This window comes from Cebus imitator, unplaced genomic scaffold (assembly GCF_001604975.1).
Source record: "Cebus imitator isolate Cc_AM_T3 unplaced genomic scaffold, Cebus_imitator-1.0 Scaffold402, whole genome shotgun sequence".
Taxonomy (NCBI): domain Eukaryota; kingdom Metazoa; phylum Chordata; class Mammalia; order Primates; family Cebidae; genus Cebus; species Cebus imitator.
Window position 1 is genome coordinate 676,947 of NW_016107717.1, and position 19,553 is coordinate 696,499.

At 45.0% G+C, this 19,553-nt stretch overlaps 1 protein-coding gene across 2 annotated transcripts in view; it reads right to left on the minus strand.

Annotated features, from left to right (window-relative positions):
* The window catches only part of ASTN1 (astrotactin 1), a 323,619-nt gene that overhangs the window by 6,502 nt on the left and 297,564 nt on the right, over window positions 1–19,553 (minus strand). For both annotated transcript variants that reach the window (XM_017508838.2, XM_017508837.2), the window contains exons 19-22: window positions 16,769–16,920; window positions 15,202–15,337; window positions 8,870–8,970; window positions 1,319–1,502 (exon numbers count right to left, since the gene is read on the minus strand). In XM_017508838.2, the coding sequence (XP_017364327.1) occupies window positions 1,319–1,502; window positions 8,870–8,970; window positions 15,202–15,337; window positions 16,769–16,920 (573 nt within the window). The remainder of the gene's footprint in view (window positions 1–1,318; window positions 1,503–8,869; window positions 8,971–15,201; window positions 15,338–16,768; window positions 16,921–19,553) is intronic.

Consider the following 19,553-nt stretch of genomic DNA (forward strand, 5'->3'; position numbering starts at 1 on the left):
TGGCTCTGTTTACCCAAGAACCATCACCCTTTATAAACAGGAAATTATTTGCAAATTGTAGAAAAATTGTGCCAGATCTTAGACATGAAATCATTTTATTTCAGGAGATAAACCTAAATTTTCCTCTTTCCTTCAAATGTAGGAAAATAGAATGTCCTTACTGATAGTCTTCTGAGAAAGTTTATAACTGCAAGTCACAGCAAGCCAAATGAGGCTAATTCTCTCTCCAGTTTGGTCAGAGGTCAGGTGGATGGAATGACTTTTGGGTGCCACTTTCACTCTGCCCTGTTAGCTAGAGTGAAAGAATTCTTTAAAGCCTAGAGGCTTCTATAGTGTTGATTTTCTTCAATTCCTTCCTTCCTCTCTTCTCTCCTCCCTTCCCTCCTTCCTTCCTTCTTCCTTTTTTCCTCCTTCCTTCCTTCCCTCCTTCCTTCCTTCCCACTTCATTTGTTTTCTTCTTCATTTTCTTTCTCATTAATTATTTTTCCGATTCTCACAGGCCTTCCCCTATTTTTATTTTTTCTTCACAAGCACCTAAATAATTTGGTGACATACATGGTACCAACATTCCATATGAAAATCATTTTTATCATATCTATCAAAAAATTTCCGGAAAGTCTTTTCTTTCCGGGAAAATCTGTTTTCTCAAGGCAGCAATATACAGTTATGATGAACACAACAAAGGAAAAGTGATACATCTGCACATTCTTCTCATTTCTTACTTTCCAAGCACTTTATTCTGTCTGTGCAGCCTAAAAGCAGTGGGTGGGGAGTACTAGGCAGTTGTGGTCTTGGGACCAAGAAAAGTCAGCAAACACTATGAGACCCTAGCTCTGGCCAAGACTGACATCAAGATGGGTCTTTGGTTACTCTCATGTTGCATTTCAAGAGATGTGGAATTTAACTCAAAATAAGTATTTGCAATACATATAACACATGAAAAACCTAAATGCAAAAAAATATTTTTGGATAACCTCTTGAATAAAATTCCAAATTATCTTTCACAAGACCTTGCTTTGGGCTCTTGGAGTTTTAGGGTTTGGAATGCTATGTCAATATGATAAAGAGGAGGGTAAAACAGATCGAGAGCAAAATTTGTTTCACAGTTCTGCAAAAGCATTCGTGGCTGGGCTACGTAAATAGAGCTTATCCAAAACTAATCTGCATGAGCTGAACTGTCTTAAATTAGGGGACTGATTTTTCCGAGTGCCTAAGCTCATCTAGGAAATCTCTGCAACTTCATGAACACAGTATTACAGCATAAGAAGTACAAAATTTCAAGAAGTCTTTAAAAGAGTTGAGGCGGTTTATTGGTTACCTGGGACCTAGCTCATCCTCACATCGCCAGGTGAATTCCCCAAAGCTCTCATAGTGCTGGTTATAGTGGTAGAGGACCCGATGTAAGGTGGGGGAACCCAGATCCAGGAGGGTATTATAGGCGGTCTGCTGCTCCTTCCCACTGGTGTAGCCATTGAAGAGATTGTAGATCTTGTCTGCTATTTCTGGAAGGAAGAAAAGGAAAATAAGTTCATATCTATCTATGTAAATATATATGATAATGTATATATACATATATATGATCTGTATCATACATATATAGACATGTGGATCATATATAACATGCATATATATCATATAGTATATACATACACATACGTGTGGATTTGAATGTATAGGGGTATATATACACATATGCATGTTTACTTATATGCATATGAGTGTGGTATAACTGAAAGAACACTGAACCCAAGGCCTGAAGAAAGTGATTTGAGTAACTCACTTTGCGTCTGCCCCACCAGGCTTCAGTTTTCTAATCTATGAAATGAAAGCCTTTGACTAGAATACCTCTAAGGCCTGTTTCAGTTACAATATTCTTTGCTTCACTCAGGTTTCCTAAAAATACCTAGCTTGAGGGAAAATATATTAACACTTTTTTGGCAAGTGCAATCCCAGGGAAGTAGGAGTGAAGATAAAGGGAAATGAAGCAAGAAAGAAGAGACAGAAATGTAAGGGAGAGCATGAAGGAGCTGGCCACACCTTCCCGATGAGCTGATTGCTTACATTTTGCAGCAGATGATGTATGAACTACCGGATCTCCCCAGGGTCATCCAGGTGTAGAAGGAAAAATTTTATCTCCAGCTTCCATGCATGACTGGTCTGAGTGTGCTCCCATGAGGCATTAACAACCCTGCACTTCTAGCTGGCATATGCTTGAATACCAGGGGTCCTGCCAAAGCAGCAGGGTGGCCCTGGCAGCTGGTGGTGGGCTTCGGCTCAGGGATGAAGTGAGGCACTGTCAGGCGGTGCTTGCAAGTGACAGGAAGAGCCTGGAGTGGCCTCATGACCGTGGAGAAGCAGAACTTTTGTTAGGACCACCTAGACCAGATACAAAGGCAGATCTGTGGAGACCCAGAAATGGCATCTAGTGTAAATGAGTCATCTTTCCATTTAATTTATGTCTCTGCTATTTCTTCCTCAAAGGCACAAATTGCTAAGTCTGAAGTTGGTGATGCGGCAAAGTGGAAATGATTTTGTATAGACTTGGCCTTTTATTCTTACAGAGCTCAAAGTACTTCATCATTAAATATTTTCTCTTTTAACGTGTCAGAGAGGAGATGTATTTACATTTTTCTCCCTAAACAGCTGGGAAACTCAGATCTGGAGAGCAATGCTTTGTCTTGGATGTGGTGTTAATTCTGGGGATGAAGCAACGGAGTCCACAGGTTCCCAAGCCATAGCTTGGCCAATGTGACCCTTGGTTAGCTCGCAGGCATGGCAGCCTGATTCCCTGTCAAACTTCTGAGTGACTTCAGCACTGCTGGTCACGACAAAGTCATCCTTGTAGCAGTTTCCAGAGTTGAAATGAATAAAATCTACCTCTGTCTGCCCAGACACTGCAATTATTTCCTTACTTTTTTGTCTTGCCTGTTGCCTATGAGGACAGAAGCCAGATTTTATGTTCTCACTATGCTGAGTGGCTAGGACAAGGCCAACCTAGTAGGTCCAAAATGTTACCTGAATGAATACAACTCACACCTTTGGAAACAATTCAAGTTGACTTTGGGGAAGAGTTTCTCAGTGATCTCTCTCTATACCAGTTTACACCAATCCTGCCACATCCAGACTTGCAGCCACCATATTTAGCTGCGTTGCAAATAACTTTAGTACAGAAATCCATTTAGATTTTCAGGTTGTTAAAAATTCTCATATTGTTAACAATGGAATCAAGAAATAAAGGGAACAGTGATTTAGAAAATAAATGTCTATGGTGTCTCTAGTTGTTTATCGAAGGCCTGTGATTGCCAAGAACTTCACACATGTGAATTCCAACACTTACACCACCACTGAAAGATGGATATGAATGTGCCTGTTTAGCAAACGAGAAGATTTGGAAAAAGGCCACATTACCTGCCTGCTCAAGGTCATACTGCCAGCATGCAACGAAGTCAAAATTGAAAACGATGCCTATCTACTGTTGCTATTGTGTACCAATGCTTGGGAATCGGTGGTGTTTAACCAAGTTAAGGTATAGGAAGCAGAGTCATGGGATGGAAAATCTGGGATGACTCTCTGTAGTCAAGGGCATTGCCCTGATTGAACCAGACGCCAAGAAAAGGGGAAATCCTCGTAGCTGTACGGGGGGCTGTCATTTCTAGAGTTGAGATAAGAAGCCCAGGGACTACCCTAAGAGCTGTGTTGTGTTCCGTGGAAGGCAGGGAGCGCTTGCTGAGAGAAGAATGACCAGAGGGAGAAAAAATGCTGCTGATAAGACCAGAACTGAGATAGGCGGATTTGGGCTTCCTCTCCCACCGCCGCACTGGTGCCAATCTGTTCTTACTTCTTCTGATGAGAAAGAAAGAGCCCCCGCCAGGCATGGGCTGTGGCAGTCTTTGCTGAGGAACAGCGATGGCTGAGGAGGTGCCTACCATTCTCCTAACCTAGTAGTCACACCCAGCTAGAGAAGGCTGAGGGCTCCCAGCTTTTGCAGCACGTGAGATGAGACCAGTTTCCACCACCAATCTCCTAAAACCATGATATTCTAGCTCTTGGGCATGCTTAAAAGCCCACATCAGTAAGTGAGGTGCTGTCTTCAGAAAGATCTATGCTCCAGGCTCCTACAGCATGAATATTTCTGGCTCTTCCTATTTCCACAGAAAGAATTCAGAGAATTTATTCTGTTAGTCTTCATAGCACCTCAAGAATTCACTAACTCAAACAATGGAAAATAGTATAGGTATGTTTAGTTATAATTTTACTCAGTTGCAGGTTCACAGAAACCTTGAGTTATTCAGGACAGGTACCTGTCTTCTCTTTTCAGAAATACGTAAGATGCAGGTGAAAATATGGCAAGGAGCCTGTCTACACAGCCTCATCACAAAAACATGACTAGGAAAGAACTGAAATCTCTCAGGCAACAGGATAAATTACCAGGGCTGAGAATGAGGCCCAGGCACCATGGCATCAAATGGAGTTGGGCCACACCAGCTGTGTGGCCTGGGACAAGTTACCTAACCTCTCTGGGTCTTAGTTTCTGTGTCTGTTTAATGATAGTTAATAATATATACCCTCCAAGATTCTTGTGAGAATAAAAGTAATATTAAATGTAAAAACTTAAAAAAAAAAAAACCCACAATGTCTGGACATAGTAAGCTTATATTTATTCATTTATTCAATAAAATTGTTTTTGAGTGCTTACTATGTGCCTGAGAGTTTCCTGTGTACTTGGGCAACGTCGGGCAAAAATACTTACCCTATGGCACCTACAGTCTAGTGGTAGGAGACACTCAGGTAAGCAATAAACATAGTAAAATACAGTGTGTTAAAAAGTGGGAAAAAATAAACCATGAGGAAGTTCCTCCTCTCATAGCCCCTGTATTTCTTACTGCTGTGAAATCTATTCTCCGATAATTAAAAGGAGAACCAAAAGGATTTGGCAATGGATGGGATGCAGAGCATGAGAGCAGGCAGGGGACACTCCACTGTCCATCATGTCAGCCCCCAGCTCACAGTCCTCCAGGGCTTCCCACTCCAATCCCAGGCAGAGTCCAGTGCCCCATTCTGATGACCAGGCCCTGGGGGATCCTCCCCACAGACTCTTGGAGCTCCTCTCCTGCTCTTCTTCCTCCCAGTGTTCCTCCTTCCTCTTCTTCAAACATGAGCCAAGAATCTCTGTATCACTGCCCACCGATCTAGAAAGATCATCCTCTAGATTTCTGCACGACTTCCACCCTCACCTTCTTCCCAAGCCACTCCAGTTAAAATTCTACCCTCTTCTGCACCTCCTACCCCACAGCCGTGCTTATTTATCTCCATAAAACACATCGCCATCTGAAATATTATACATGTGACTATTTGGTTGTTGTCGGTCACCCCTGCTAAGATATAAACTCCATGAGGCAGGAGGTTTCGCTCCTATTTCCTAGGACAGGTATTTAGTAAGGGCTTAATGTGTGTTGAATAACTTAATAACTTCATGAAATCAGATTATAAAATTCTTGAACACAGATTTTGATTCTAATGACTTTTGGCTGTAGCACCTAATAGCAGGGCTCAATAAACAGGTATGGAAGGAACAAATAAAGGAATGGACAAACATTTATGTCCACATCAGGAAGAGAGAATAGGCATCGGGGAGGAGTGGATGAGAACTAGCCTCACCTGGATGAAGCTTCATGAAGAACTCTCAGAAGGCCATGACCTGACCTAGAGTCTAGCAAAGAGAGTTGATCTTACCACTCACACAAGCTTGAACCTACTGGGGGAAGGCTGGTTTCGGCAAAACATTGGTAGAAACTTATTTCCACAGTGGCTTTAGTGTCATGATGCAGGAAAATTATTCAGAGAAAGTATCTAGTTTAGGGTAAATCCTCACATAAGGGATAAAGTCTGGCTTTTAGCTAGATAATGAGATGCTGAAGTCATGCTCCAGGTCACTTAAAAGGTAATTCCCATTTGTTATTAGATTTAAACTCAGACCTGACTGTGGCAAGGTTATATTTATGATCACCATCTGGGTTTGAGGGAGACAAAGCATATATTTTGGTAGAACTGTTAGAACTGTATTAATTTGCAAGGATAGCTTCAATTAGTCTAACTCAGAAGGATTTACCCTGCATAGGACACCTTCCTGGCTGAAGGATAACAGGCCCTGAGAGTGTTATTTTATTGTCTCAACACTAAATCGGTTCTCCTGCTCCCAGCTCATCTGCTGTGATTTCAGGAACTCTCTTTATTAAGAAGCACAAGCCAGCAGAGCACATCCTGATATACTCTGGAGGGCTTGGGCAGACCTGAAGGAGCCCTGCATGGAAAATTGTGTAGTGGCTGCCCCCAGCAAACTTCCCTACATGGGCCACTCTTTACTGTAGAAGTACTTTCTACCTAACCTGCAGGTAGCATCATGTTGCATCCCTTCCACCTGCTAATCACCTCCCTGATGTCCCACTACTCACTGCAGGCTGTGCTACCTTCCACCTGCTAATCACCTCCCTGATGTCCCACTACTCACTGCAGGCTGTGCTACCTGCAGACACCAGCTCACTCTCCAACACAGCTTCTCACCACCTGCCTCTCTGGCTTACAGGAAGAAATCAGCAGACAATGAATTAAGGGTGCCATCGGTCCTCTCCAGACAGTCTCTCACTGCCAGACTCTGCTTGCCTCATCAGGGAATCGCAGAGACCTTCGAAAGTCATTCAGTCTGTACCCTATAAGCCAGCAGCACTCACTCCAGAGGGTCTAGAAAGGGAGATTTTTAATATGTAACTTGAAAGGCTCACATTTTAGTGAGCCTTTTCTTCTTCACCACTATTTAGAGACAAGGGGAAGGTCTTCAGTCTTTGACACAATAACCCTCTAACCATTTGTAACATGAACAAAATGGGAATTGGGATAAAATAACAAGTATGAGTGCTGATTCTGCCAGATGCTTTGTGACCTTGATCACTTTGCTGACTCTGCTCTGAATCTCAATTGCTGCATCTATAACATGGGGGTATTGTGTCATTCATTCAGTAAATATTTTTACTGAATAATTATTATGTGCCAAGCATTGGGTGGTTTTTTTTTTCTATTTTAAATTAATTCACTTAATTTTCACAGAACCTCATTAGCTAGGGTACTATCTGCCCCATCCCCATTTTACAGATGAGTAAACTGAGGCATGCAGTGAAGTAACCTGTTGAAGATCAGGCAGTCAGATGGGAAGCAGGAATTTGGACCTGGGATGCTGATTCCAGGTTCTCTGCAATTAGTCAACCATGCTGCCTCCCAGGTGTTAGTGACCTAAGAGTGGGCAAAACAGACTGGGCTTCTCCTCTCATGGAGCTCACTGTCTAGTGAGGGAGACGGGCATTGAACACATCATTATAATAATAAATTATGATGAATGTTCTGAAGGAATGAAACATGGTGCTGTGAGGATGCTTCATTATGGCCCCTGGCCCCTTCTTCCCTGAAGAAAAGACACCTGATCTGAAATTTGCAGACTAAGAGGAGTTCATCAGTTGACAGGGTAAGAGAATTCTAGGTAATGGGAGCAATGTGTGTAAAGACCTCATGGTAGAATGGAAACGGTGTTGAAATAACTGAGGAAGGCAGGGAGGCTGGAATGCAGACATTGGCTAAGGGAGGGGCTGAAGTGTTACAGAAGTGGGCTGGGGCCACTCCATTTAGGTACTAATGTACCTGTTTAATGTTTTTGTCACAAGAGCAATGGCAATACATTAAAGAGTTTTAAGAAGGGCCCGTGAGATGATCAGATGTCTGTGTTGGAAATAGCCCTACCTTTAACACGCTATTCAGATTAAAGGTGAAGATCTTTTCAGACATACAGTGCTACAATATTAGTGGTTTTAATTAATGTGAATCTAGGACACTCTTTCCCCTGTGATTTTTCATCATCACAATGTCACCCCTTGGACATTCTGGGATCGTGTCCCTCCTGTCAAACTAATATACTTGGAGTCAGGAGCCATATATAAGGTGGTTTACGGGATATCAGCAAATCAGACTGAATACAATATTTCTCTTATTGAAACTTGCACAACCTAAAACTTCCAGCATCAATGTCTCTGTTGATATGCTAATGCTAACTGTTCAATACTACCATGTTAGTGGTTGATAAGATTACTTAAATTAGTGCTGGAGCCTTGTAGAAGTGGTGACCAGAATGAATAAAATTCCAGCTATAAATAGGGTGTAAAAACCTTAGAGCAGGGGATGGTGTCAAGACCAGCGCGGGATTGTCATGAGGAAAAGGTAGCTTTGTGCAATGGATGTTGACTGAAGACAAGCTTTTCTTAATTAACAGGGACTGATCCTGCGACACAGGAATCGTGGAGGCACAGTTATTTGTCAGAGAACTGGCCCATAATAACTTCAAAATATAGAATTAAATATTTTGAATATTTTTATATGTCTTTGCTAGGGATGGGGGGGATTTAGCAATTAACTCCAAATCTGCAGCCTTACTGTATATGTCTATTCAAAATAACCTTTCAGATGTTCAAAAACCTATAAACAGAATAAGCCACCCCATCAGTATCTTGAGGCAGGAGTCACAGGTACTTCACTATGTACCTAAGCACCTGGCATATGGTCGTGTATGCTAGGGGGCTTCATTGGTGTCTCTTACGGGCTCCTTGACTTATGACTATGTGGAGTAATACGATATGATGATGACTTCTGCCAGCGGCTGAGGAGTATTTCTGGAAAGGTGACGCTCCAATACGGAGCCTTGAATTCTCCTTCCCTGCTGCACTCCAGGTTGTTCCATTTGACTCGCTTGGTCTCTCTTTCCTCATAGCAAGGGGTAGGGGGCACACCTGGGCATTCCTTCAAAAACCCTGCCAACTTCGATGCCTCTTACCTTGAGCTTTGACGTCATCCACCACGGGGCACGGCGTCTTCACGATCACGTCGCTTGGCCTGGAGCGCCGTCCTGTGCTGTCCACTCCCCACAGCGTGAACCTGGCATGGAGTGGGAGGGCATGGTTAGCAGAAGCAGTGTAGCTGGAGGCCAGATCTTCATGACCCTGGCTCGTGGCCCAGCTCTGCCTGGATGGGCGGCTCTTGTCATCCTGGGTCACGTTTACTGCCACCATCCCAGGCAGAAAGATGCAGCCTAGAGCCTCTCACTGCTTCCTGGTGGGTCTTGGGTTGTCATTTGCTGTCTTGGGTGTATTATTTGGCAGAAAGCATCATGGCGTTAGCACTGCTTCTCAAAGTGGGGCCCCCAGGCCAGCAGGACCAGCATTACCTGGGAACCTGGGAGCGGCAGGCCCTAGCCTAGACCACTGAATCAGAAACTGTAGGGATGGGGATCAGACCTCTGTGCTTTCCCAAGCCTTCCAGGTGACTCTGGTACCAGTTAAACATTGACAACCACTCAGGGAAACAGTTTATATCTTTGGAAAAAGATGGTCAGAACTTGGGTCTGAAGCCACGTGGTTATAGAGAATGCCCGTGAAACAGAGATGATAATAAGACTACCTATAACCACCGTGAGAATGACATAACAAGGTACAGAAATACCTGAAAGATAACATGGTTCATAACACTGCATATATCATACGAGTTCTCTTCAGTTATGTCCTGCGCGCAGGCAGCATCTCTACGCAAAGGACTGGGGACAGTTTCCGTTTTTAAAGTGAGATGCCTATGGCTAGACACTTCATTCCCCACAAACAACTCACTCTGCTCCTCTGAGATGCTGCCCACTGTGGACCAGAAATCCAGAGTGGAAACATTGCCATCTTCATAACAGTGTGAAGACATGACTCTAAGAGCCCTTCCAGGAAGAAAATGAAAACGTGGCAATTAAAGACTGAACATAAGCCATCCCCTTGGGTGATGGAGCTGGATGGAGAGGAACAAGATGAATTGTGGGTTCTGGGACTCCCACATGGGGTGAAGTTCCCCCTCATGCCCGTGTTTCCTCCATAGAGTGGCTACTGAGAAGGGAATCTGAATATCACCATGGCAATCAGCTCTGGTGTCTGTGCCAAGGGCCTCTGCTAACAAACCCAGTCAGTTTAAAGAAAATCATTAATGTTGCCTTTCTTGTCACTTTACTTTCTGCTGTATCGTCATGGGAGGCAGTGTTTATTGGCAATTATCGATTTTCTTTCCCTTTGGCAGAGTTACAGGGAGGGAGAGGGGTGAAAAGGAGAGAGAGGCCCTGAGACAGAGCGGTCCAGTTAAATGTCAACTGGGCATGGAACAGACGTGCAGGTGAAGTAGAAAAGATACAGATATTGCCTAATGATTCTGCCAAGAAATATGTGTTTCTCTCAACAGAGAAAAGATAACCATGGTCCACCACTCCCTCCCCACAAAGACATCAGCAGAATGGTCAGTGTGAGAGCTGTGTGCGTCCTGATATGCCATTTGCCTTCCCTCTACCTTCAGATTCTCAGGCTGAATCACGGGGGTCTCACACAGGTGGGCTCCATACCACCTGAACACTGATCTGCTGAGACTCAGAATGTGATAAGCTGCCTGGATTCAGGACACAGCAGCGTGGGCCACACCTGCTGGCCTCCTGCAGGACTCCCTCCCCTCTGTGCTGTCAGACCAGGGCCAAGTGTGCAGCCCTTCGCTCCTGTCTACAGCAAAATGGCTCAATCCACTTCACGGGCCTCTGCCTCATCCCCTGTCCCTGAGTTCTGATAAATGGTCTTACCTAGTATTCAACCCCAGCCTGACCCTGATTCCAAACCCACAGTCTCCTTGCCATCCCTCCCCTCTAAGGTCAGAGGGGCTCCCTTGCACCCAACCCCTACAGCTTCCTGGTGGCAATGCCAGGCTGGCTTGACCCTCAGCAGTGGCACCACATGCCATATGATGATGCTCATCAGCTGCTGGTACTGTTTCTAGAATTCTGAATGGGGCCACCAAACCCAGCAGCTGGCGGAAGTTACCAGCCCTGTGTAGAACCAGCTCTGTTCCTGGTTCATTCCCACAACCCAGTCTCAGGTCAGGCAGCAACTCCCTCCTCTGCCCACCTGCTCCAGACCACCTTGACCTCCCCTCTCAGGAAGGGGCCCACTGGTACCACTTGGCAGATTTCAGACTTGTACCTTGTAGTCTGGGACTCCCACATGGGGTGAAGTTCCCCCTCATGCCCGTGTTTCCTCCATGGAGTGGCGAGTGAGAAAACCCCAGGATCAGCAATGTCCTATAAACCTCAGCAGAACTGCCCTCTAGGGGCCTGAACAAGTCCCCTTCTCCCACAGAGGTCCTGACACCAGGGCCCTTGTGTGTAGGAAGTCCGTCCCCTGCCCAGAGGTGGGGTAGCTTGACCCTTGTCACAGACTGGTGCCCTGGGCCCAGTTCTGGCAGTCAAATCTCATCAGTGTCAGGAGATAGGAAGTCTTGTTCTCTCCCAGGCCGGTCCTCTCGGGTCCGCATGGTCATGGGGCTGGGGCATGGGCCTGACCTGGTCTCTGGTCCTCACAGTTGGCTCTCACTCTTCCTACAGGGCCTGCACGCCTAATTGTGTGTCTGGGTTCCCACGTCCAGGCCTCTCCCCTGGTTTCCATTGCTGAGGCCCCACTTGCCTAGTGCCCCATCCCATGTCACTCTGGCCCTGCTCTGCCTGTTCCTGTCTGACTTCCAGAGCCCTGAGCATGGCCCTGGGACTCGGGTCAGGGCTGCAGTCTGGCTATGTGCAGGTCTGGGCCGCGTGATGCCGCCTGTGATAATGGTAAGTAAAGGGCCACCTGCCCTAGACTGTCTCTGGCTGCTTTCCAGCCACTTTGTAGCCCACCATTCCTTAACCCTGGACCCTTAATTTCTAAGTGTCTGTGGACTATGATGAGAAGAATCCTAATTGGTTGTCAAATGGACCCCTTCTCTCTCAGTCTGTCCCCACTGTTTCCCGCCCCAAACTTGCCCAAGCTCTGCCTGTGGCCTGTCTTGCTATAAGTTTCAGCTAAACTCTATTGGATCCTGACCTGGGATGAAAACACTTGTCCTCCCGTGAATTCTCACATTACCGTGATGGGGCAATCGGTGCAAAATGTAGGTTCTCGAGCTCTTTCCATTTTTAGTGTGTATTTTATTTTTAACGTGAAGCAGGTATTAGAAAAGGAGATGCTTCGCTTAACCTTCCAAGGAGGGACTGGCTTGACCGAAGAGCCACTCCCCGGTAGTGCAAAATCCCTCCGTCTTGGAGCGCCGCTGAAAGAGCAGTCCGTTTATTTTGCCATCATGGCCCAGGGGGCACTTCGCACATTTTGTGTGGAAATCGCATGCGCGGCCATCTCAGTTCACCATTAGCATGATCATTTCTACCACTAACACTCAGCACCCTCAGAGGGTTAGCTGGGATCACTGGGCCGAAGAGATCAGTCCTGCTTACAATCAGAGGGCTCATGTGTAAATATATTTACTGCTTTGTCCAAAACTTCTGGGCTTCTTCCACTGCTGCCTGGCTGAAAACTGTTCAGCCCGTGGCTAGAGACTTGGTGATGACCCCAATGGAGGCCTGTGTATGTGTGTACCAACACAGAACAGCTTTGCCTCCAGAGCGGGGTCTTAAAAGGCCTGAAACTTGAAGTGAGTGGAGGACTATAAGCCCCCTGCCAAGGACTGGCTGTCCTGTCTGCTGTTTTCCCGCTCTCCTTCTCCAGGCTTGTTGGTTTCTGCCCATGCCTCCGATTTGGCTCTCTTTCTTCTGAATTAGGTGTCTGCTGTCACATGTCCGGAAAGGTAGTCATTCTCCTGCGACCATGCATCGTGATGATGGGGCAGGGGGTTGGAAGGCCCGTGAGTCACCTCTCTATCCTGGCCTCAGCTTCTTCATCTGTAAAATGAAGAATGCTGGACCAGATATACTCTAAGGTCTCTTTCAAGTAGGAGCTCTTCACTTGTACCATGGTTCCTTCCCAGAATAATGTTTTTAAGAGCATTAAATAAAATATACAGAGTGACAAAGGAAGCCAGCTAGGCAGAAACGCCGCTCCACCTCTGTGGATCCCAGGTGCAGGGCCAGCTCCTGCTTTAACATGAGGTAATGAGGTCATGCTCCGAGAGTCTCACAGTAACGCAGAGCAGCGGGGAGTAAGACGCAAGGCTTGCAGGCCCCACACAACTAGCTGTGTGATTCTGGGGCAGTTACTCCGTTTTCTTGCACCTGTTTCCTCAATTACAAAATGGGAACAATACCCCTAATTTCACAGAGTAAGAGAGGACTCTGAGACTCTCAGTGTGAGGCACCCACGTATGTAGTCAGGACTCCATCAATGAAGGCTGCCCTCCTCCCAGTTTACAGAAAGAACACTTAGTTGGAGAAAGTTTAAGTGTCTTGCTTACAGCCATTCAGTGGTTAGGAACGAAACCAGACTTGCAGCCTATGTATTCTCAACTCTTAACCCAGGGCTCTGTCCCTATTCCAGGGGCTGAAGCGCAGCTCTCCTGGATCCTTCCCGGAGAGGAATGTCACCCCTGGCCGCCCGCACGGCGCTCTTCTTGTGATCTGCAGCGCCACCTGGTGGAGGTTTGCTGTTTCTTCCTCAGCTCCATGCATTGGCTCCGATTTTTCAATGATCAGCGTTCATCGTTAAGTCCGCGTTTTATAAGATGTAGGAGGGGCATAACGGAAGATCACCAAAGACAGCTGGAGTGAGAAATGGTATTGCCTTGATCTCTTATCGGAAACACAGCCAATCAGGCCAACACGAGGAAGGTCCCAGGGTGGGTAATGGCTGCACTCCTAATACCACCTTTTATACATAAGAACTTTGGTGTTCCTATTGAACAGTGTGACTACTGAGCCTTTATTATAAACGATAATTCAAGTTTCACTGAATTTGAGATGCCTTACAGCAGGTTAGGTGGTCTCCACTCCCAAATCCTTGTTCCCTTCACCCTCTCCCCTCCCATAAAGGGCCACAACTGCCCACCATCAAAAGAGCTGATGAGAATCACGGTATTGGTGGAGTCACCCAAAAAGTGCACCAACATGGTCTTAGTATCCTCATCTGTGTATACATATGTTGAAATCCTCCAGAATGCCATTCCTGCTTATGTACTTTACTTTCATCATGCATGGCCCACAGTGACACCATTTTTCCCTATATTGAAGACATTCAGCCTGAGCACTGAAGTTCATCTTGCAATCAACACCACTCAAATTTCTAGTGCTTTTCATCTCTGAACTCTTTAACTGTGGAAATAGAAATAATTTACTGTGGAAACCTTGACTCTCTTCTCGTGACCTCCTCTGTAAACGGTTAAATGTTTTTCATCCTGCTGGGTCAGAAAGTCCCACAACAACATCACTATGAATTCTGCCTTAGCACCCAAATTGTTCCATCATGACTCAGATTCTATCACTATCTCTCCTTTTCTGGCATCTTTTACATCTCTGCATCACAAACATTTTACAATTGTTCCCAGAGCACAGGGAGAAATGGTGAAGAGTTCACAGAAAGAATAGGGTCATTCCAAGTGCCATGATATAGTTTGCTGTATTTCTTTGAAGAAAAATGCTGCCCATTTCTAACCTCTATAAATTACTTCAGTGCCATCGGAGCTAGCTAGCTTTCTAAAGCAGAGTTATTGGTATTCTATGCCTTTCCTCAAAAATGACTCCTTGGACTTACAGCATTTTATCTTTCCAGTCTCACTTTCTTCCTTTCCCTTTTACTCACCGTCTGCCTCTGCCCTGCAGACCACTTACTACTCACCTTCGTGCTTCTCCACCTTTGCCTTTGCAGCTTCCTGAGCCTGGTGCACCTTTTCCAACATGACTGTCGGTTGAAATTCTACACAATGCAGTTCAGATGGCATCCACTCTAGTTAGAATTAATCGCTTCTTTCTTTTCCTCTTTTACAATTTTTTTTTGTTTTTTGCTTTTTTATCTACAATTTATTTAATTATGCAGTAAGTTAAAGTTAGGTTTTTATATCTTTCCCCTCTGTGAGGCAAATTCCTCGAGGGACAGGACCATATTATCTTTCTAGATCTCTCCACTCCAGTGTCTAAGTGCTCGAGAAGGTTCTCTATAATGCCACCCGGGATAAGGCTTCAGAGACTCATAATATTTTGCTGAGTCTCTAGAGGAACTCAAGTAGCAAAAAGAAACCAGTGAGAAACCTCAGGACACAATTGGGACTCACTTTGGGCACTGACTACCTCAATTGTTACGCTGTAAGCTTTTCTCTCCCAACCAACTACATGTGTGTGTTACTCACATGTAGATGGTGTCAGGTTCCAGGCATCGTATGATCAGGGAGATGGTGGTGAGCTGCTTGTCCGGCACCTGGGACGGCATGGCACAAGGAGACTTTGCTCCGGAGATGATGTCGTCGACAAAGCTCAGCACAGTTTCTGCCCAGAGGGGAAGGAATAGAAAAGGCGTAAGAAACAATGACGGCCAAGCAATGGGGAGATAGAATCAACTCAAGGAGAACTTAACGTTCCAATTACTTGGTCCTCAATCTCTAGGTTAAGAAAGGAGACCTAGAAGAAATGGTCTTTTCTATTTCACATTTAATCAGTTGCTCAGAGACATTTGTCTAGAGTTAGTTCAGACACCGCTAGGGCAAGAGGTGCACAACCACATCTGAGAGCTCTTTTATAAAATGTTCTTGGCATGGACAGAGACAGCATTCTTGTCAATGGTCCCTGCCACACCTCAGCAATAACTGTGCACATCAGGCAAAGGACTCAGCTCTCTATGCCTGAAGGCAGCTGCCTATGTCTCTAACCCTCAGTGGCAGGCTCACCAGAAGCTGTTTATTTTGAATCATATTGTTGATGCCATCATCCTGCTGGTGACCACACCTCATGCTTAAATTTTTGGGATTGTGTATGTTGACCTTTGGCTGCGTGCAGATAGTGAAACACTAAGCAAGGAACATTTTTCATGGGGTGTTTCCATTCCATTAAGGCTTCCCTCTTCTAGCTGGACCTGAGAAAAGCAATTTGCTTCAGGAAAAGACACGGGCCAAACACATCCGTTCGCACATGCTTTTGCCTGGAGGGGGGTTATTAGCAAAGGAATTTTCTTTTTCTGTAATAATGGCAGGGGTTAGCAGAGAACTGTTTCTCAATTGTGGGCTAGGATAACCAGTGTGCTGTATTGTTGTTTCTTTTTCTGTTTGTTTTTTCTTGTTTTTTTTTTGTTTGTTTTTGTTTTTTTTTCTGTTTTTCTTCACATGTCCTTGAATTATGTATTGTTGTTTCTTTGTGAATGAAATGGACACCTCTTTTATAAACAAAATGAAAAGCAAAATCAAAACAAGGCTTTGTCAGATGCTCACCAGGCAAAAATTCTTTTTTTTTCCTTTTTTTGAGACGGAGTTTCACCCATGTTACCCAGGCTGGAGTGCAATGGCGCGATCTCGGCCCACTGCAACCTCCGCCTCCTGGGTTCAGGTAATTCTTCTGCCTCAGCCTCCTGACTAGCTGGGATTACAGGCACGCACCACCATGCCTAGCTAATTTTTTGTATTTTTAGTAGAGACGGGGTTTCACCATGTTGACCAGGATGGTCTCGATCTCTTGACCTGGTGATCCACCTGCCTCAGCCTCCCAAAGTGCTGGGATTACAGGCTTGAGCCATCGCGCCGGGCCCAAAAACTCTTAAATGGACAAGATGGCTGCTGCCTGGAAGAACAGCTGCTGCTTCTCCCTGCTCCTCCCGCATTGCCCTGGGATATTGGGGACCTGGAGCAAAGCCATGAGGCACGGCATTTTTCTTTGTTTTAGTTATATCACCTTGGATCAAGACTAGCCCATGAAGTAGGGGTGGCTCACCTGTCTCCACTTTGGAGTGGTCCATCCTGTCCGTGACTTTCTCTTGACGGAGGAGGTAATCTACAATCTGCACTCCGATTGGTGGCTCTGAGTGTTCCCACTCCAAGACCACAAGAGTGCTGCTGGGCTCATGAACCGTGGAGAGTCTGAGCCTGTATGCAGACAGGAAGGCACATGAAGCAGCGATACAAGTGTGACTCACTTCGGGCCCTGACTACTTCAATTGCTACAATGTAAGCTTTTCTTTCCCAACTAGCTACAAAAATGATCTCTTTGAGGGCCTCTTTCACTAGATAGTAATGTTTTTGAGGACTCTTGAGATCTGTCTTATGTGTTAAGTGCCTGTTACATTTTAGAAACTCACCCAATATGTGTAAATAAATAAATCGGTAGGTGTATGAAAGATGAATGAATGTCTGCATATTACATGGGTCAGAGGATAGGGTTTTTGGAGTAGTACTATTTTATATGGCTGGAGAATATAATAATTTCTGGATTTTCTCTTGAAAAATCTCAAGAGTGTGTATACACACACACAGGTTTAAAAACAAAGTAAGTCCATATAAAGACATACTGAAGGTGATGTCCAATAAGGCTACAGTTGATTGGGTTTCCATAACCTTATCAGGATCTGCCCTGCTGTTAGGGAAACCTGATTTCCCTTTTGCTATCAGAACTAATATATTTTTCTTGAGGCCATCTGCTGGCTGGACCTTGGAACAGGTTCAGTTTGGAAGTAATATTCACAGGGGGCTTTACTAGTAGAGCAAGAAAAAGTTGGCCACATGTCAAGTTCTCCTTGCAGTGATGTCCCCTGCCTGCTTGCTCAGATTCTCATTTCAGTTTCCATCTTTGCCCTTGGGTTTCTACAAATATCCTGGTTCCTCATTCCAGCCTTTCCTTGGTTTTCTCAGTTCATAGGCTTCTCATTTTCTACAAGTTGTCCACATTTACTACTGTCTTGCCTTGCCAGCTCACACCTCTCTGTACCTCGTAGAAACTTAATAATGCTTGTTGGCATTCACTGGTACAGATCTCGTAATTGTCCCTGTGGTGTCAATTCACAGCCGCCTTCTGATTTCTTGTATGTGCCTCGGGTTTCCCCTCTTTCTTCCAATTCTCTGTTGTTTTCTCTAGACCACTGGATTCTGGGAATGTTCCCCATTCCTGCTCACTCCGGCCTCCCTCCTTACAAATATTCCTGCCATTTTTCTCATCCTTGGTTCCCAGATCTCATGATCACTCATAATCCTGGCCCTCCTTCTCTTGCTTGGCTCACAGGTGCCTGTCGGTGGGGTGGTCTCAAGGATCACTGTGCAAGACACTAAGAATGGATGACAGCAAACCATCTGCAATCTTCAGTTTCAACAGATATTTATGAAGCACCCATTCACTGCTAGGGACACAGTGACGCACAAGCCCATCCCGGCCCCTTCTTTTAAGGAGGCTAGTGAGCAATAGAAGCATAGAATTAAACGTGATTATAATAATATGTGATAAGAGTTTCAAAAATAAATTATAGTATGCCGTGGGTGCAAAAGTAAGGAATTCAACTAGTGGGAAAATAATACAAAACACATGCTCTTCTGTTAGTGAAGGAGTGCATAGTTTGCATATGACACTGAAGATGGAATAGGCCCAAAACAGTGCAGATATTGACAAATTCATTAATTAGAGTCATATGCAGAGTGCTATTTTGAAAAAAGAAAGCATTAGGAAGCTTATGTAAGTTAGACTTCTGAGAACACAAATTCTGTGAAAATGTGGACTAAACTGGCCTCTTCAGAGAAACAGAAGAATATATGATTTACACAGACTTTTGTAAAACTAGAGTATATTTTTCTTTCCAACTGAAACTAAGGTTTGCTACTGAAGGAAGTGATCAGAGTTGTCAAGAAAAGGAAAGTCCTTAATAGACATTTACTATTTATGAAAATTTAGCCCAATTTAATCTTTTGCAATAAGATTTAGTGAACACAGATTTAAAAACAAAATAAGCCCTAGGACACAATGGCTGGATCCTGTGTTCCTCTGATAACGCTTTGGGAGCTTCAGTGTTGTTTCAGAGGTAGCTCTCTTACCTGGTGAATTAGTCTAACAGCCGCAGCTCTCCTAGTGGCTCCCTTTATACTAAATGAAATAACTTTTATTAATAATGAGCTTGATTCCCTTTTAACTCAAGAAGTCCAAATCATAACTATAAAGAACTTCCTGTTCTCTACAGCCAAAGGCTGTAGGTATCTAAAACCACCTACAGAGAGAAGGAAGACTGTGGACAAGAGAAGAAATTGGCTTATAATGACCCTCTAGTACAGCATTCTCCTCATTTTCTGATTTCTTCTTGCTCTGTCCTGGCCCTTTAGTGCCCACCTGCACCTGCATGAAACAGGCCAGAGGGCAGCCTCTCAGTTGCTGGTTTCCTAAGCGCTCTGCTGCTCCTGCTTACTCAGCCTTCCACTTATGCAGGCCCTGATCCTCACTTCAGGCTTTCTTTGCCTTACCAGCCCCTGGGGTCACACTCTTCCAGCTTTTCCTGCTAGCACTCTTTATTAGGTGCAATATTTCTGTGGCTTCGATCCCATGGCAGATGCCGTATTAGAAGATACCAGGGATTCTTGTCTCAGGTCCTGGCCCTCAGCTTGGCCAGTTCTGTTTAGTCTTCCATTGAGGGGAGGGCAATGGGGCCTGGCCATTCTCAGACCCCCTTTGTAGCACCTCATCCTCTTCACCCCTCAAATGCAGACCCTCCTATTGCTCTTCCCCAGCCCTCCACTCTTCCAACTTG